The 17,173-nt window shown below is 48.2% G+C and overlaps 1 protein-coding gene across 4 annotated transcripts in view; it reads right to left on the reverse strand.

Moving 5' to 3' along the window:
* Positions 1-17,173, reverse strand: part of LAMA2 (laminin subunit alpha 2) — a 588,677-nt gene that overhangs the window by 63,433 nt on the left and 508,071 nt on the right. For all 4 annotated transcript variants that reach the window (XM_074990592.1, XM_074990590.1, XM_074990591.1 and 1 more), the window contains 3 exons: positions 12,305-12,448; positions 11,249-11,382; positions 5,049-5,208 (listed from right to left, as the gene is read on the reverse strand). In XM_074990592.1, the coding sequence (XP_074846693.1) occupies positions 5,049-5,208; positions 11,249-11,382; positions 12,305-12,448 (438 nt within the window). The remainder of the gene's footprint in view (positions 1-5,048; positions 5,209-11,248; positions 11,383-12,304; positions 12,449-17,173) is intronic.

Here is a 17,173-nt window from a genome sequence, read left to right on the forward strand (position 1 = left end):
CGCTGTTGCTGGTATTGGTACCGCCTTTGCTGTGGGTAGTACCTTTTCTTTGAGTATGGAGGGGTGTAAATCCCCAGGGTCCTGAGTGTGGCTCTTGAGTCTTTACTGGAATGAAGGACCGAGTCAGTTGATTCAGCAAACAGCTTCTGCAAGTCGAAGGGAAGGTCGATTATCTTCGCCTGCAGATCTCTCGGTATGCCCGAGGTCTGGAGCCAGGACTCCCGTCGCATCACCACTGCAGTTGCTGTGGAACGTGCTGCCGTGTCCGCAACGTCCAAAGCAATCTGAACTTCCATCCTCGCAGCCGCGTAGCCCTCTTGCACTATGGCCTTGAGGACCGGCTTTTTGTCCTCTGGAAGCGAGTCCATGAGGGAAGTTAATCTGGCATAGTTGTCGAAATTATGGTTCGCCAAGTGCGCTGCATAATTTGCCATTCGCAAGGTTAAAGTGGAGGAGGAGTAGACCTTTCTGCCGAACAGCTCTAGCTTCTTGGCATCTTTGTCCATTCCCCCTGTTTTAAATTGAGATGTTTTTAATCTTTGCTGCGAGGACTCCACCACCAAGGAGTTTGGCTGGGGGTGGCTAAACAAGAACTCCATGCCCTTCGCCGGCACGAAGTATTTCTTATCCGCTCTCTTTTGGACAGGCGGAATAGTTGCCGGGGTCTGCCATATGGTAGTGGCGGACTCCAAGATCGCTTCATCAAGCGGGATTGCTACCCTGGAGGAGGCCGGGGAGCTCAAATTTTTAAGGAGCTTATGATGTTTCTCTTGCACTTGTGCTGTCTGGATGCCTTGCGTGAAAGCTACCCTCTTAAACAGCTCCTGAAACTGTTTGAGATCGTCCTTGGGATGGACGTCCCCTAAGGCCGTGGCCTCATCCGGGGAGGAAAACGAGGAACCGCTGGGGTACATTTCTTTGGACCCTTCCGGTTCTTGATGGTGATGGTGCGCCCTCTCGCTGGAGGTTTGCGAGGGAAAATCTCGTGGGTCCACGGCCAGTCCCCCCTGGGATGCTTGAGTCTCCGTCCCCGATCGCGATTGCCCTCGGGGGTACGAGGTAATATGTGGGGATCTCTCCCTGGTAGATTGCAGATGGTGTCCATGCCCCGCGTGGTAGGGACGACCATGGCAGTATAGGCACTGTTCCTGGGAAGGTGACCTTGACCATTCCCTTTGCACGTACCCTGTGTGTCTGGGAGAGGGGGATCGTCGAGACACTGGAGAGAGCGATTTTGCATAATAGTCCAGCGATTCAAATCCCAGGAAGGGCGAGGGTGGTGCCAGCCATGGGGAGGCTGATTGCAGGAAAGGAGAAGGGGGCTCCGGGTAGGCTAGGGGGGGCCCCTGCCTTCTGGTTGGAGTCTGCAACATGAGCGGAGGGCTGTGAGAGAAGAGCTCCACAGCCCTGTCTGGAGAGGGGCTGCAATGCCTCCTCTTGTGTGCAGCCTTCCCCCTCCCTTGAGGAGGTAACTCCGCCCCCTGATGGGCGGGGGATCCCGGCCCCGTCGGCACCGTGCTAGGCATGCTCGAGGGCGGTGCCACACGTGCGGAGTCCTTCTGCGCCTGCAGGCTACGTGCCTGCGCGCTCTGCACCGCCGGTTCCCCGGGGATCGGTGCCGCTGCCTGCGGTGCCGCTGGTACCGGCGCTTGCTTAGCCGCCGCCCTGCCTGCGGTGCGGGGCGGCTGGCTGATCATCGGAGGCTGAGCCGCTTCCGCGTGGCTCTCCGTGCCGCCGCCGATCAGCTGTTGCTGCGGCTGGGGGCTGCTCGCTCCTCCCGTCCCGCTCACTGTTGCTGCCGGCAGGGATCGGGTTGGAGAAACTTTCCTCCGTTTTTGCGCTGATGGAGTGAGGGAGGCAGCTTTCCTTCTAAGGGCCCCGGAGGGTCCCTCCTGCTGCGGCCGCTCCGGCACGTCTGGCTGGAGGGCCTTGTCAAGAAGCAGCAGTTTAATTCTCATCTCCCTGTCTCTCCGTGCTCTGGTCGTTAACTTTGCACAGAAGGCGCATTTTTGTGCCACGTGGGACTCCCCCAGGCACCTTATGCATAGACTGTGCCCATCGGACACTGGCATCGCCTCTCGGCAGGACTCACATTTTTTAAAGCCTGAGGAGGACATTGTTGGTGAGTCTTTGAGTTTGTTTGTGGGTACTTAGCACTTCTTTGTGCTGTTTCCCCGTCCGATGGCCTGCCTCCGCAGGAGGGCTGATGGCCCTAGCTCCCGGCCTCCGGCGCTGGTTACTGGGACTGGCTTGAGCTGTCCCTCCGTAGCTTGTTTGTTGCTTGTTTTTTTTACAAAATAACAACCGGTTACTTATGGTATCCTAAGAACTGAAAAACTTTAAAGACAAAACAAATAAAGTCGTTGAATACGCTATGTGGCTTTAGCCTAGTCGGATTCCGTCTGCAGCCGATGGCGGTTGAGAGGAACTGGCGGGGACCGGATCGCGCACATGGCCAGGAGCGCGCCAGGGAGCGGCGCGTGCCGGCGCATGCGCGGTCCGGCAGAAACTGCTTGGAAGATCCGATCTGCGGCGCCGGCCAAGCCGTCACCTATGGTGGAGCACCCACGGGGACACTCGAAGAAGAATGGATAAGTCAACAATAGGAGATAAGATGGAAGCAGGATGCCTGTGATTTGCTGGAATGGGAACTGAAAGATTGGTGAGCATGAACAGAAGGCAGCTGTAGGAGAAGGAGATGCATTTGGGGAGCAAGCAAAGGGAAAAAGGAGGGTAGGTGAGCAAGAAGCAGGAGCGGGCTGTGGAGCTGAATGCATGGTACTGACAGAAAATGTCAGCAGCTAGAAGAGGAGTTCTAGAAACGATTAGATGGACCATACCAGTGACCAAATATGCTTATGATAAAGCAAAAAGGAGATTAGCATAAAAAATGCAAGAGGAGAGACTCACCAGAAAGGACATGGATTCATAGACTGAATACACCCTGTTAGTTGACTACATTGTTTTAGGAACTTAGCTTGTGAATGTGTTTGTACAACAGTTAGCACAAGGGGGCCACACTTAGTTGCACTGTTTGGTTACTACCACATGTGATGGGATGTATCTACTCCACACAAAGCTTGAAAAGATTGAGAGCCAGGGGCTCAGTAGGGCCCAGACCATGGGCAGGGTCTGAGGTGGAATGCTGACAGTGGGGCCTAGCCAGTGGGTAGTGGATACTATAGTCAACTTGATTGCGGGGCCCTGAAGACACGGGCTCAAGGTAGCCACCTTGCTTGCTTTGACCTAAGTGCTGGGCCCGGCATGTGCACAGTGATCCTCATGTCACTACAACTGTTGTGGATACGAAGCCAGGAGGGAGGAGTTAAAAGGTCTGAACATGGCTCAGATAGGGACTGACCAGGAAGAAGAGCAGATCTCGGTCTCTCATTCAGTAGAAAAGCCTGGCTGGAGTCACAGAGCCAAGATGGAGTGCTGGCAGACAGAAGGCAGATAGGCCTGCAACAGGGGAGCTCACGGCAGTTGGAAAAGCAGAAGGACATGAGCCCACCATGGATTCTGTGTGCTGGTGATACGGTGGGAAGAGAGTAGAAAAACCTCTAGGCTGTGGCCACACTACCCACTCCTTTTGGAGGGGCTATGGTAATGTGGCACTTCAGAAGAAGCTAATGTGTTGCTGCCATGACTATGCAATGCCTCATTAGCATACCGGTGACCGCGTAAGTTTTGAAAGTGCCAGTTTTGAAATGCATGCCACCCACGTAGCCGGGGGCCTTTCGAAACGACCCCCTGATTTCAAAAGCCCCTTCCTCCCAAAATCAAAGGGAAGAAAGGGCTTTCAAAATCAAGAGCTTGTTTCGAAAGCCCCCCTGGCAACACGGGCAGCGTGCGTTTTGAAACAGGCACTTTTGAAGTGTGTGCAGCTACCATTATGCTACTGAGTCACTACGTAGCCATGGGAGTGCCTCATTAGCATCTTCCAAAGTGCCGCAGTACCACAGCCCCTCCGAAAGGAGGGACAAGTGTGGCCACAGCCCTACTGATTAAGAGTTTTCCAACATAGGGAGTGGAGAAAACTCTTCTGCAGCAGAACAAGCCCATGTCAGAAAGTGCTAAAAAGCTCTGGAGAGAGGAGACTTCCCAAGAACAGAGCTGATACATGAGAGCCTAGAAAGGAGGCAAGGCAAAGGACCAAGAGAGGTGAAGGTAAGAAGTGGTCCAGGGAGGTCTGCACAGTCAGGCATTGACTCCCTATTCAAGAATCCCTGGATCAGAGCCCAATAGAACAGGATGGCCTAGACTCCTCATTGAATAAGGTATAGCTAAAATTCCCTGAGGAGGAATAACGGCTAGTGAATCCCCCTGGCTACAACCCCACGGGCTGTGCATCCGCACATGTATTTTGGAGTCTGGAAGAACTTCTCCCAGACTCTGAATCACATGCTCATATGCTAATGAGGTTCAGGAAATTTACATCCGCCCCTTATTAACATTTTCCAGATGGCTCATTACCATGTTGCTTCTGGAAGAAGTGACGTGTAGACGTAGCCCCTGACACCAGGGTTTAGGGCTAGTGAGTCTTGACTCTGACCGAAGGTCCAATGTGAAGTTGACCAACTATTATTTGTGGACAGCAAGAAGTCCTGTGGCACCTTATAGACTAATACATATTTTGGAGCATAAGCTTTCGTGGGCAAAGACCTGCTTCCTCAGATGCATCTGATGAAGCAGGTCTTTGCCCACGAAAGCTTATGCTCCAAAATATGTTAGCCTATAAGGTGCCACAGGACTTCTTGCTGTTCTCAAAGCTACAGACTAACACGGCTACCTCTCTGATACTTATTTGTGGGACTAATGGTCTACACTGGAAAGGATAAAATTCTATGTGCCCTTGATGGAGGGCCAAGTTGTAAGAAGAGGCAGACTAGCACTGAAACAGAATGGCTTTTGGCAGAGGGCAGACAGAGAGCCTCTATGGAACCTGTGCTGGCTGTGCTTTCATGACAATTCATTATAATAGGAGGTGTTGCCTATGTAAGTAACCATAACCATAATCTTAATGCACAAAGACTGAAGTGATACATTACCTTAATTTTACCAGTTAGACCACCGACAAAGAGCATGGCATTTGCATCTACATCCAGAATAGTATAACCAGGTGGAGAGACTGCACTGAAGGTACTTGGCACAATAGTAGCTTTGGGACCATCTAGAGCTCGTACTGAAATGGTGCCATTTCTTCCAGTTCTTAGAATTGGAACAAAGCAAATAAACAAATAAATACATCTGCTTGTAAAACTGCTACAAATAAAGCCTCACTTTTTCCAGATATGTTTGACAAGTGACACACACTTTTTGTCCATTTTTAACTTCGCTTTTCAATACAAATTAATAGAGGTTTCTTAGCTCTCAATACGTATGCAAGTGACAAATCTGATTACATTATTCTCACCTCAGTATCCTCACTGCATGTAACTCACTATATGCATACATTATGAGGTGAATTCACCCACTAAAGTAGAGAATCTTGGTTTTGATAATTACTTTGACCAAAATAGTACAGTGTAATTGTATTTTGACTTAACAAATGAGGCAGGCTATGATTCAAACTCACTCCTGAACTGCATATGGTGTACTTGATTAATTTTATTCCTCCAAAGTGGATGATCATATAACAAGCCCTTTAATGTACTTCATTGTAATGCAGGAGATCTGCATCATCCACAAAGGAGTACCCTGGCTGATGATTATACTCAAGCATAAGCCCTATTACGCTTAAAATGGCTGCTTTGCTATGTTTGGAATTGCCTTTTTATATGTTATGAGTTGCTGCTTTGTGAACACTTTTTTCCTCAGTGTTTCTGTTTTCAGAGTCAGGAATAAATACAATATCTCAGATGCTGATGTGATAACTGTTGGCCAATACTTACAACTTAATGGAAATCACTTTATGAATCTTTGCACAATAAGTTAAGAACTCCTCCCAGACTATTAGCCTGATGGAAAGGTTAATGCAAAGGAAAGGTTAGTTTCCAATTAATTCGTAGTAGTGTTTCAATATTGCACCAAAAGTATAACCGTTCGGATTTTATCATTGATCTTGAAATGTTGCATGTGAACTCCTATATTATTAAGAGTTTATGTTCATACTAAATTCATTGAAAAGCTAAATCTCCTAGTTTTACAATTAGATTTTGGATTTCACATATGATCAATGTCATGATAATGTAGGCATTCTGAATATGGGTATATGATCATGCAATCCGAACAGGGACTGAAATATGAATTCATGATGTTATGTGGAACATAAATAACCTATGTTATCTATGATTATTAGGTAAACATACTGCTTTTACTACAAATTGCCTTTTTTCTTATGCAACAGTCCACTTATAATTTAATCCACAACTGGTTATTGCCAAAAATTACTAGCTAATTGATTAATATGTAGCTATCCATCATCTGTGTCTTTGTGGGCAACCCCATTTCTTTCTAAAAAATAATTCCGTTTTGCAGCAAAACTAAATGGCCTTTTTCAGAAAACAGAACTGATATTTGCATTTCTGATAAAATGCATAAACATGTACAATAATAAGATTACATTTCACCTAGAGCTTTTCCAGGCAGCATTTCTACCTTGAAAAATAGACACTGGCCCCACCCCTTTATCATGTCTCAGCTAAAAAATCAAAATGTTGGTTTTCCAAAGTATACTAAAATTTCTTGATTTAACCATTTTTTTCTCATTAGAAGAAAAAGATATCCATGACTGCTGAAGTAAGCAGTAAATATAAGATTTGCCACTCACCTAGGCTACATCTACACTAGCCCCAAACTTCGAAATGGCCATTCAAATGGCCATTTCGACGTTTACTAATGAAGCATTGAAATGCATATTCAGCGGTTCATTAGCATGTGGGTGGCCGCGGCGCTTCAACATTGACATGACTCACTGCCACGCGGCTCGTCCCGATGGGGCTCCTTTTCGAACGGACCCTGCCTAGTTCAAAGTCCCCCTATTCCCATGAGCAGATAGGAATAAGGGGACTTCGAAGTAGGCAGGGTCCTTTCGAAAAGGAGCCCCGTCGGGACGAGCCGCATCAATTTCGAAGCGCCGTGGCCGCCTACATGCTAATGAAGCACTGAATATGTATTTCAGCGCTTCATTAGTAAACTTCGAATTGGCCATTTCGAAGTTTGGGGCTAGTGTAGACACGGCCCTAGAGTTGTGATTAGCACTATCTGATATCTTATTTCAGGGCCACATCCAAAGTACAGTAATGAAGCCCATGCATTCTTTTAAGTACACAAATAGTCCCATTAAAATCAGTGGGACTACTCTTGTGTTTAATAGTACACATAGGTTTAGATGCTCTGCTAAATCAGAATGTTGCTAAAGGGTGAGGAAAAGAGCAAGACTTTTCATTTCCATTGAAGTTGAATTTTATTACTTTAAAATTTTGTCAATCTTTGCATTCTGTATATAGAAGGGTAGAAACAACCAGTATAGGAAATGGAGAAAGAAAGTGAGACTACAAGAGATATTTTTATTAAATGACACATATTTGGAGTCTATTAAAAGACAATGTTTGATGCTTTCAAATTGTAGTGTACAGAAATCAATATTCCATGAAACCAGGAAAAAAGGCCAAATTAAATCAATCTGAAATCACTGAGCCAAATATAGTATATTTTTTTAGGAGCTCGCATATGGCCCAAACAACACAGAGGATCTTTTATCTTCAACTAGCCTAATGTGCTAACAGCAGATCCTCCTCCTTAAATAACTCTCATTTGAGAAGGGCTACTGAGGTTTAAGGGAAGAATGGTTGACTAACTTGTCAAGATAAGAGATATTAATAGGATTTGAATAATTTGTAAGTAACAGCAGGTTTCCTCTGAGATGCTTGGCAAATTTGAGACCATATACCTGCACACTGGTAACCGTCAATCTGCAAAATGTACCTTGCACTATTCATAAATGCTTACTATTTAAGAGATGCATGGAGCAAGTGTGCTTCACCTGGCATTAGCTATCAGCATCTGAATAACGGAGATGGCACCACATATAAATCCTTGCCCTTTGACCCACTTGAGAGGAGAGTTATAGGCTACGTCTACACGTGCCCCAAACTTCGAAATGGCCATGCAAATAGCCATTTCAAAGTTTACTAATGAAGCGCTGAAGTGCATATTCAGCGCTTCGTTAGCATGCGGGCGGCAGCGGCGCTTCAAAATTGATGCGCCTTGCCGCCGTGTGGCGCGTCCAGACGGGGCTCCTTTTCAAAAGGTCCCCACCTACTTCGAAGTCCCCTTATTCTCATGAGCTCATGGGAATAAGGGGACTTCGAAGTAGGTGGCGTCCTTTCGAAAAGGAGCCCCGTCTGGACGCGCCACGCGGTGGCAAGGCACGTCAATTTCGAAGCGCTGCTGCCGCCCGCATGCTAACGAAGCGTTGAATACGCATTTCAGCGCTTCATTAGTAAACTTCAAAATGGCCATTTGCATGGCCATTTCGAAGTTTGGGGCACGTGTAGACACGGCCATAATGATCAAAGTATGCTCAAGTTATAGTGTATGTGCCTAAAATAATAATAATAAAAACAAATAAACCCCTCTTTCTGAAGCTGTTCTTCCGCAAAGGAAGAATATTCCAGGCAGAAAGTTAAAGTTCAACTTAAGGGAGAAGACATTGCTTCAACCGCCTCAGAAATACGTCTAAGAAATATTAATCAGATGGTATCTAAACAGTTTTTGAGTAAAACAAGAACTAGATAAGGGCCTAATTCAAAACCCATTGAAGTCAATAGGAATCTTTCAGTTGACTCTTTTGGGCTTTGGATCAAGTCTTTGATGCATTTCATTGTGTCACAGAATTGACTAGTTTGTGTATTGATAACTTATTCTTTTATCTGTGTAAAATTAACACATTATGATCAGAGAGGACTTATTCAAATTAGGATTCATGTTCTTTATCCAGTTTCATTTGGTCTCAGATTACACAAATGACAGGGCTTTGCTGAGCACCAGCAAATAAAGGACACATCATATACATAGCACACACATGGCATGGCTTGCTGTTAAAATACTACAGCTCCCTTTGCAAATAATTAGTGTTGACATGGTATTCTTTATGTAATATAGTGTTCCTTATGCTGAGTGCAATAATATTATATATATGCCAAAGGAAAAATTACAAAGATTTTAATAGTGCCTGCTTTACAGTAAATACATAATATGCAGAGGTTTGAAAATATCTAGTTCTTTTAAACCGACCTATTTTTGGCCTTAATTACCAAACTAGACAGTATGCACTTTAGCAAAATATCTGTATAGTACTTCAAATATATGGATCAAGGAGCCAAAATAAATAAATTCAAATTTACAAACATTCAACACTTGCTTTTTTCAAAACATTTTATACAATCTGTGCTGTTTAAACTGACCAACATCTTTGATGTTGATTTTGCATAAACCACATATTTTCAAATGTTTTCAGCATGAAGAAGCATTGTGCATATTAGGTTGGCATGCTGTATAAAAATCAATGTATTGCAATGTGACAGGCCATCCATTGCCAATACTGCATCAAATCAAGAGGTTTTGAAAAGACACAATTCATTGAAAGTCAGAGAGAAAAATATTCAGTTTGAGTGCAAAAATAGTCTTCAACATTTAAAATTTTTAAGAATGACTCTCTGCTAATGAATAACTTGTTTCACATTATTATCTATATTTATTTGTATTACAGCCATGCCCACAGAACAGTGCAGATGACGTGACACACACATAAGATGACAGGGACCCTGACATGAAGTGCTTACACTCTAGGGCTACGTTTACACTAGTCCCTTCCTTTCAGAAGGGGCATGTTAATGAGCGAGGTTGGAAGATGCTAATGATGTGTTGCCAGGAATATGCTGCACCTCATTAGCATAATTGTGGCTGCAGCGATTTGAAAGTTGGTTTTAGGAATAAGGGGGTTTCAAAGACTGGGGGGTCCTTTTGAAAGGCCCCCATCTACATGAGCGGTACGCGACTCGAAAGTGGCACTTTCGAATTGCTGCGGCTGCCATTATGCTAATGAGGCATTACATATAGCATTAGCATCTTCTGACCTCTCTCATTACCAAAAGGAAGGGGCTAGTGTAGATGCAGCTTAGATGAACAAACAGACAAAGCTGAGTAACCAGACAAAAGATAGAGGATAGGAACAGCATATACATTTGCATTTTTAGATATTCTATCTCCAAATTCCTGTTTACCAAGCCACTGTCATTTGCCTAAATTCTTGTAGGCCTCAGGGTTGAAAGATGTCATAAGAAGTTTGGAGAATAGAGTTGGTCCTATAGGCCAGTTGAGGAAACATGTTCCTAGCACAATGAGGAATTTGAGAGACGTGAACAGGTGCAAGACTGACATCACTGGCCGTTTCTACACAGGCCACTTCCTTTGGAAGTGCATGCTAATACATGGAGTGAAAGATGCTAATGAGGCACAGATGCAAATTCCCCGTGCCACATTAGCATAACATCACGTGATTTGGAGTCCAGAAGACCGTTCTACCGGACTCCAAAATGCTGTGTAGAAGCACGGCCCCGGGGGGGCTTCCAGAAGGAAGTCTTCCTTCTGGAGGCCACTTCTTCCCAAAACGAAGTTGACAAAAGGGCCGTGTTCTGTCAATTTACTGTTGACAGAACGCATTTTCACAGTGGACACTCCACGAGTCTTGTTAACAAAATGAGGGTTTTGTTGATGAAACTCTCTAGTGTAGATGTAGCTTGACAGAATAGAGGGCTGGGTGCTCCATATAAAATACAAAAACAACTAAGGATTTGAGGACAAAAGTGAGGACAAAGATGTGAAACGTCTTAAAGATGATGAAAAGAGGCTGTACCATGAGGAAGAAAAATGGGGAGCTTTTAGTAAGTGGATTTTGTATGGACTGAAGGAGGTAGGGTGGATAAGTATCCATGTAAAAGCAGATTATGGACATTGAAGAGGTGTGTATATTTCAACAGCAGTCAGAGAGACACATTGTGCAGCCCATTTATAGCTTCTTTGGTACAAACTCTCTGATAACAGACTATTGGACACAGGTTCAAAGATGCATTAAACTGAATTACATTTATCACTGTGAAAGGTATTTCTTTTTTAAAACTACTGTTACAAAGACTGCATTTAAGAATGTGACTTTGAAGGGAGTGGACCTGATGGATGGCTTGCCAAGTTTCATGCTTTTGTATGGGTGTAAGAACTAAAGCTTACAAATTATTTGAGTACTTGCCTAGAGGCTTCAATCCGGTACCAAACTGCATCATCAATGGTTAGATCTGGATACTCAACGCGTCCAACACCAGACCCAACATCCCACAAGAAGTTTACCTTGCCTTTACGCATCTCTATAGCCAAGAAGTCAGTCTAAGACACACACACAAAAAAAAATCTATGAAATAAGGGAATCAAAAACATTCATTATAACAATCCCTATAGATCCCTATCCCTTCATACGTCTGATGGTCATTAGTAAACTAATGGGCCTCTAGACCCAAGCTCACATAACAACATTTGAACAATAACTCCCATGAAGGATGTAAGTTTGGACCTCCATCTTTTAGCCCTGGTTCCTATCTTGCTCCGTGATATGTGTCCTTACAATGCTGGCTAATTGACTGTTTAAGTTGTTAACCTGAAATACTTTACAAACATTCATCAGGCTCGCAATTCTACAATGGAAAATGCAAGTGTTTCATGGGTTAACACACACTGCCATCCTAAATCTTCATTTATAGGAGGAAAACAATACATAGCTCAGGATATTAGGAAAAGAACACTTTTTCCATTCACTAAATGTTTATTGATGGTTCTAGAAGCCCGTCTGCCAAAGTGCTCATGAAAAACTGATTATTTAATTACTACACATTCCTGAAGTTATAGTCCTCACTTGAAGTCATAGGAAGGAGGATCTTTGACAGATTAAGACGATTAGCAACTTCATTCCCACAGAAAAATAAGACAAAAATGAGAAACAGAACAAAAATCACCCCAGTTGTACTGCAGCTCTTACAGCTTTAATGTCATGCATACAGGCGTCTCAGATTCGGTTCCTAGCTAAAAACCAAAATATTTGCCACTAATGTTATTTCTAAAATCCTATATTGATATAAAAAGCAATATATTTTGCTTCTTTCATTAGAAACAATAACTTGTGAACCAGTAAAACTCCCAGGCTGCATGTTGTTTCTCTGAAACCCATGGGGAGAAATAATCTTCTCTTTTTTGATGTTGGTGATCCAATTTAATTGAGAAACTCTGACAAGGGAAAACTGAAAACCAGACTTACAAATTTGGCACTTCCAAGGTAAAAAAGAAGGTTGTCGGCAACTGCTGTTTTCACATTGACAATGACTGTGTTGTAGCTTCCTTTCTTTATTTCCGGCCTGTATGTGCGAATGCAGTCACCTCCAGAAGACACAGAGACTTTGATCTTCAAAGAAAACAGCAGAAAGACCCTGAGTTACTGCTCATTGCTCTGGAGAAAACTTTCAAGGTTTAAGAATATCTGCAAATGGATTGTGCTTTTGTTTCATTTCTGTGTTATATGTATTACTGAAGACTAGACACTGGTGCTTGCCATCTAGTATGCGGGACACTGAAATTCCTTGTTTAGAATTAAGAATGACTAGAGTAAGATAATGGTCTGTCAAGGGAAGCTGTGGTAGTTCAGGTAGTGGAGATATTTAGAAGTTAGTTCGATAATAGAATCATAGAGACACCATCTTGACCTGTGTGGCTGCTCTGTTCAATCAATCAATCAATCAATCAACCAATCAATCAATCAATAAATACCTAGCTCCAACATAGCACTGTTCATCCGTTGATCAAAACGCACTTTCCAGCAATAATTGGTCTTGTGACAGCAAGGTTCTACAATAGCTCCCAGTTGAGACATTCTTCACCACTGGGTATTCTATGTTTCCTTGGTTTTAATTAAGATTAATTCCTTTTCTTGTCAGATGTTGCTAGTTCCAATTCTTAAACACAATCTAATTGTGATTATTATAAGTTCCTTTGATAGTGACTGTAATATTATTACCCATGATAAAGTCATGAGTACTTGCTGGATCAGGGCCTAAGGGCCTACATAGATTTCAGGTTTAGTCAATTGAGAGAGCCCAGTAGCTCAATGAGGACAACAGAAAGGACTGGGAAGGACCTTATGTGTCATTTGTGACAGATGTTTTGAGGGCTCTAAAAGTTGTGGTGCACTCATGCATCATTTAATTTTAATCAGCTGATATTTGTAGGAACCTGAAAAAAACCTTATTAAAAGGATAAACGATTAAGGACAATAAAAGAACATGTTTTGTATTCAGCAAACATTTTGGAGGCTGAAGTAGGATCCCATTATAAGCACACACTCCTGAGACAAATATGCAATATAAATACCAGTTGATTAAAATTAAATTATGCATGACCATTCCAAAACTTTTAAGCTGTGTCTACACGTGCAAAAAACTTCGAAATAAATGGTCCTTTTTTGAAAGAGCAGGAGGAGCGTCCACACGTGTAAACCCGCCTTTCGAAAGAAAATTGAAAGAACAGGGCACAGACTTCAAAATCCAAACCCCAATCCCGTATCAGGAAGATCGCTCCCTTTCGAAATAATAAATCGAAAGGGTACACGTGTAGATGCTCCACTGTCCGCTCTTTCGAAATACAGGTCCGCCATGGCACCGACCAGCTGGAGTGTGGGGCCGATCCAGCCGGCAGCAGCAGGGGTCTACGGTCCCTGTGTTCGGCTGCCTTAAAGCCGCATGCACACAGGAAACCCACGGCAGGAAGCTGAGAGCGTGCCAGGAGCAGCCTGCACGCACGCTCCAGCCTGACACCCCAGCACCCTCATGGCCAGCAGCCAGCCCCCCCACGAGCCCCACGGCCCCCCCTCCGAGCCCCTGCAAGGCTCCCAGGGCTCCCAGGGGGAGAAAAAAAAGAGGGCTCCCTCCTGGATGGAGCGGGAGCTCCGGGACCTCCTTGGCCTCTGGCAGGACGAAGAGGTCCTGTGCCACATGGGTGTGAAGTGGCGCAATGCCACAGCCTTTGGCCGCCTGGCAATGGGCCTCCACACCAGGGACCACCCGGAGTGTACCGCAGAGCAGGTACACTCCAAAGTAAAGGAACTGTGCCAGCCACATGCCCAGGCCAGGGACCAGGCTGGATGCTCCGGGACAGAACCAGCCATCTGCCCCTTCTACAGGGAGCTATGGAGCATCCTGGGGACCCAGGAGAGTTCATCCCCCATGGCTCTCCTGGACACCTCCAGGTAGGAGCTGCAGCCGGAGGAGGAGCAGCCCGGATCAGGGACCCAGGAGGGCGAGGGGACCACGGACTGGTCAAGTGAGGAGGGGGAGCTGACCATCATGATCCCCTCCTGCTTCTCCAGCTGGGCGATCGAGGGCCGGACATATCCGGATGTTGCCGAAGGACCCTCAAGTATATCCAGGGAGGGGCGCACACCTACTCCACAGGATGGGGGCAATGCAACGGCTAGGTGCCCGCATACGAAACCGGTGGTCCCAGGCCGCACACAGGCCAGCCCCCACATGGGATGCGGCACCCCGCGGTGCCACATCAGTGATGCACAGCACCCGCCCCCAGTGGACAGTGCCGTAAGCCACAGAGGGGTGGTGGCTGGTTGTGCCTGGGGCCCGCGCAGCGCAGGCCGGGAAGGGCCACCTGCGGGACAGACCCCTGGAATCACACACAGGCTAGGAGGCCTGGTGCTGGGGGGCGGCGGGGGTCGGTGCTCCCTAGAGGGGTCAGTGTCCCTTGGGGGGCGGGGGCCCCATGGGGTGGGCTTGGGCGGGTAGGCCACAGCCGGGTCCCCTCCATCCTGGGAACACTACTGACATGCTCTCCTCCTCTCAACACAGCCGCACCATCCGTGGGCCAGGAGAGCCCCGCGCCATCCCTCGTCCCAGAGAGCTCGCCCACAGCCGTTGGAGGTGGCCGGACTCCACCCCAGGCAGCGCACTGTCGGGGCCATGGCCTGAGGGCCCCCTGCCAGGCCGAGGAAGACCCAGCCACCCAGCGCCAGGCTGAGGTGGCTGAGGAGCACCTCCAGCTCGCCCAGACCGACATGGAGTGGTGGAGGGCGGCCTGGGATAGACTGCTGGACACCCTTGAGGGCATTGGCCATGCTGTGTGGGATCACACGGCTACTGTGGCCCACCTCTTGGCTCCCCCAGTGTCTCCCCCTGCTGGCCCTGCCCCCTCCACCCCCACCAAGCCTGCTCCCTCTGCCCCACTGAGCCTGCACCCTCCGCCCCCACTGAGCCTGCCCCCTCTGCCCCCACCAGGCCCACCCACCGGCAATATTTGCCAGTGCTACTGGCACCCTCCCCCACTGCTGGGGTCCCCACACCCGGGGGGCAGGGGCTCCAGGGGCCGAAGGGGTTCGTGGCCCACCACTCTGGAATGAGCACCTCGCCCCCCTCTGAGTTAGGCTTCCCCGGCTCCACTCCAAGTTAGGTTCCCCCCGTACATATTATTTATGAACACCCAGTTATATAAACCTTTCTTTATTATTCACCACTCCATGCTGTGCTCCTTGGTGGCTGGTGGGTGGTGGATGTGTGGGTGCGGTGCTGGTGGGGGTAGGTGTGGGGATGGCAGGGATGCTGGGTGACAGATGTGCGTGTGATGTGGGCATGCGTGCGGGTCACAGGTGGCCATCACCAAAGGACTGTCTGAAGGCCTCCCGAATGCGGTGGCCATCCTGGTGGGCCTGGCAGATGGGGGCGGTGCCCGGCTGCTCATTGACAGCGCCAGCCAGAGGCCCCTCCCGGGGACATAGGCATCCCCCTTTCCCTCCACAACGTTGTGGAGGACACAACAGACACCCACCACCTGGGGCATGTTGGGGATCCCGACCTCCAGCCACGTGAGGAGGCACCTCCATCGCCCCTTGAGGCGCCCGAAGGCCTGCTCCACCACGTTGCAGGCATGGTTGAGGCTCTCACTGAACGTCTCCCGGGTGGGGTCGAGTTGTCCCATGTAGGGCCTCATGAGCTACGGCTGCAGGGGGTACGCCGCATCTGCCACCATGCAGGGCGGCATGGTGACGTCCTCTGCTACGGGGATCGCCCTCTGGGGGACAAAGGTGCCGGCCCCCATGCGGCGGCAGAGGCTGGAGTTCCGGAAGATCCAGGCATCGTGGGTGCATCGGCCCAGCCCATGTAGAGGCTGGTGAACTGGCCCCTCACGTCCACCAGGACCTGCAGCACCACCAAATGGTAGCCCTTCCTGTTCACATACTGACTGGCGCTGTGTGGTGGGGCACGGATGGGGATGTGTGTGCCGTCCAAAGCACCGATGCAGTTAGGGAAGCCCAGGTCCTGGAAGCCAGCAACGGTGTTGTCCACATCCCCCAGGCGGACGACCCTATGAAACAGCATCGCATTGATGGCCCTGATGACCTGAAGAGGGGAAAGGGGGACACGTGCTCTAGTGTGGGTGTTGAGGCCATTGCCCCCCGCCTCAGGCCCATTCTGCCCCCTCCCGTCTGGCCCCTGGACCGTGCAGCCCCTGCGCACTCCCGTCCAGCCCCTGTCCCATCCGGCCCCTTGCAGGGAGGGTTCCCCTTGCCCTAGCCCCCATGACCCCCGGGCCCACCTTACCTCCATAAGTACAGCCCCAACAGTGGCCTTGCCCACCCTGAACTGTTGTCCCACAGAGCGATAGCAGTCCAGGGTGCTCAGCTTCCAGATGGCGATTGTGACCCATTTCTCCAGGGTGAGGGCTGGCTGCATGCCGGTGTCCTGGTGCCGGAGTGCGGGGGTGAGCCAGTGGCAGATCTCCTCGAAGGTCTGCCTCGACATGCGGGAGTTCTGCAGCCACCTTTCCTCACCCCACTCCCCTAGCACCAAGCACTCCCACCAGTTGGTGCTGCTGGGGTGGGTCCAGAGGCGTTGGGGCACCCATGGGGGTGCCCGGCGGTGCCCCGGTGGGGGGAGGCCCGTGGCTCCAGGGGGACCTTGCAGCCCCCCGATGAGCTCGGGTGCAGCTGCGGCGAGGGAGCCCAGCACTGCCAGCAGGGTGTCCATGATAAGGGCGTCCTCCTGCAGGAGCTGTTGCTGGGCCTCCATGGTGGGCACGAGTGGACCCTGCTGGGCTGGAACAGGCTGGGCAGCACTTGGCTCGTGCAGAGGGG

This window comes from Carettochelys insculpta, chromosome 3 (genome assembly GCF_033958435.1).
Source record: "Carettochelys insculpta isolate YL-2023 chromosome 3, ASM3395843v1, whole genome shotgun sequence".
Taxonomy (NCBI): domain Eukaryota; kingdom Metazoa; phylum Chordata; order Testudines; family Carettochelyidae; genus Carettochelys; species Carettochelys insculpta.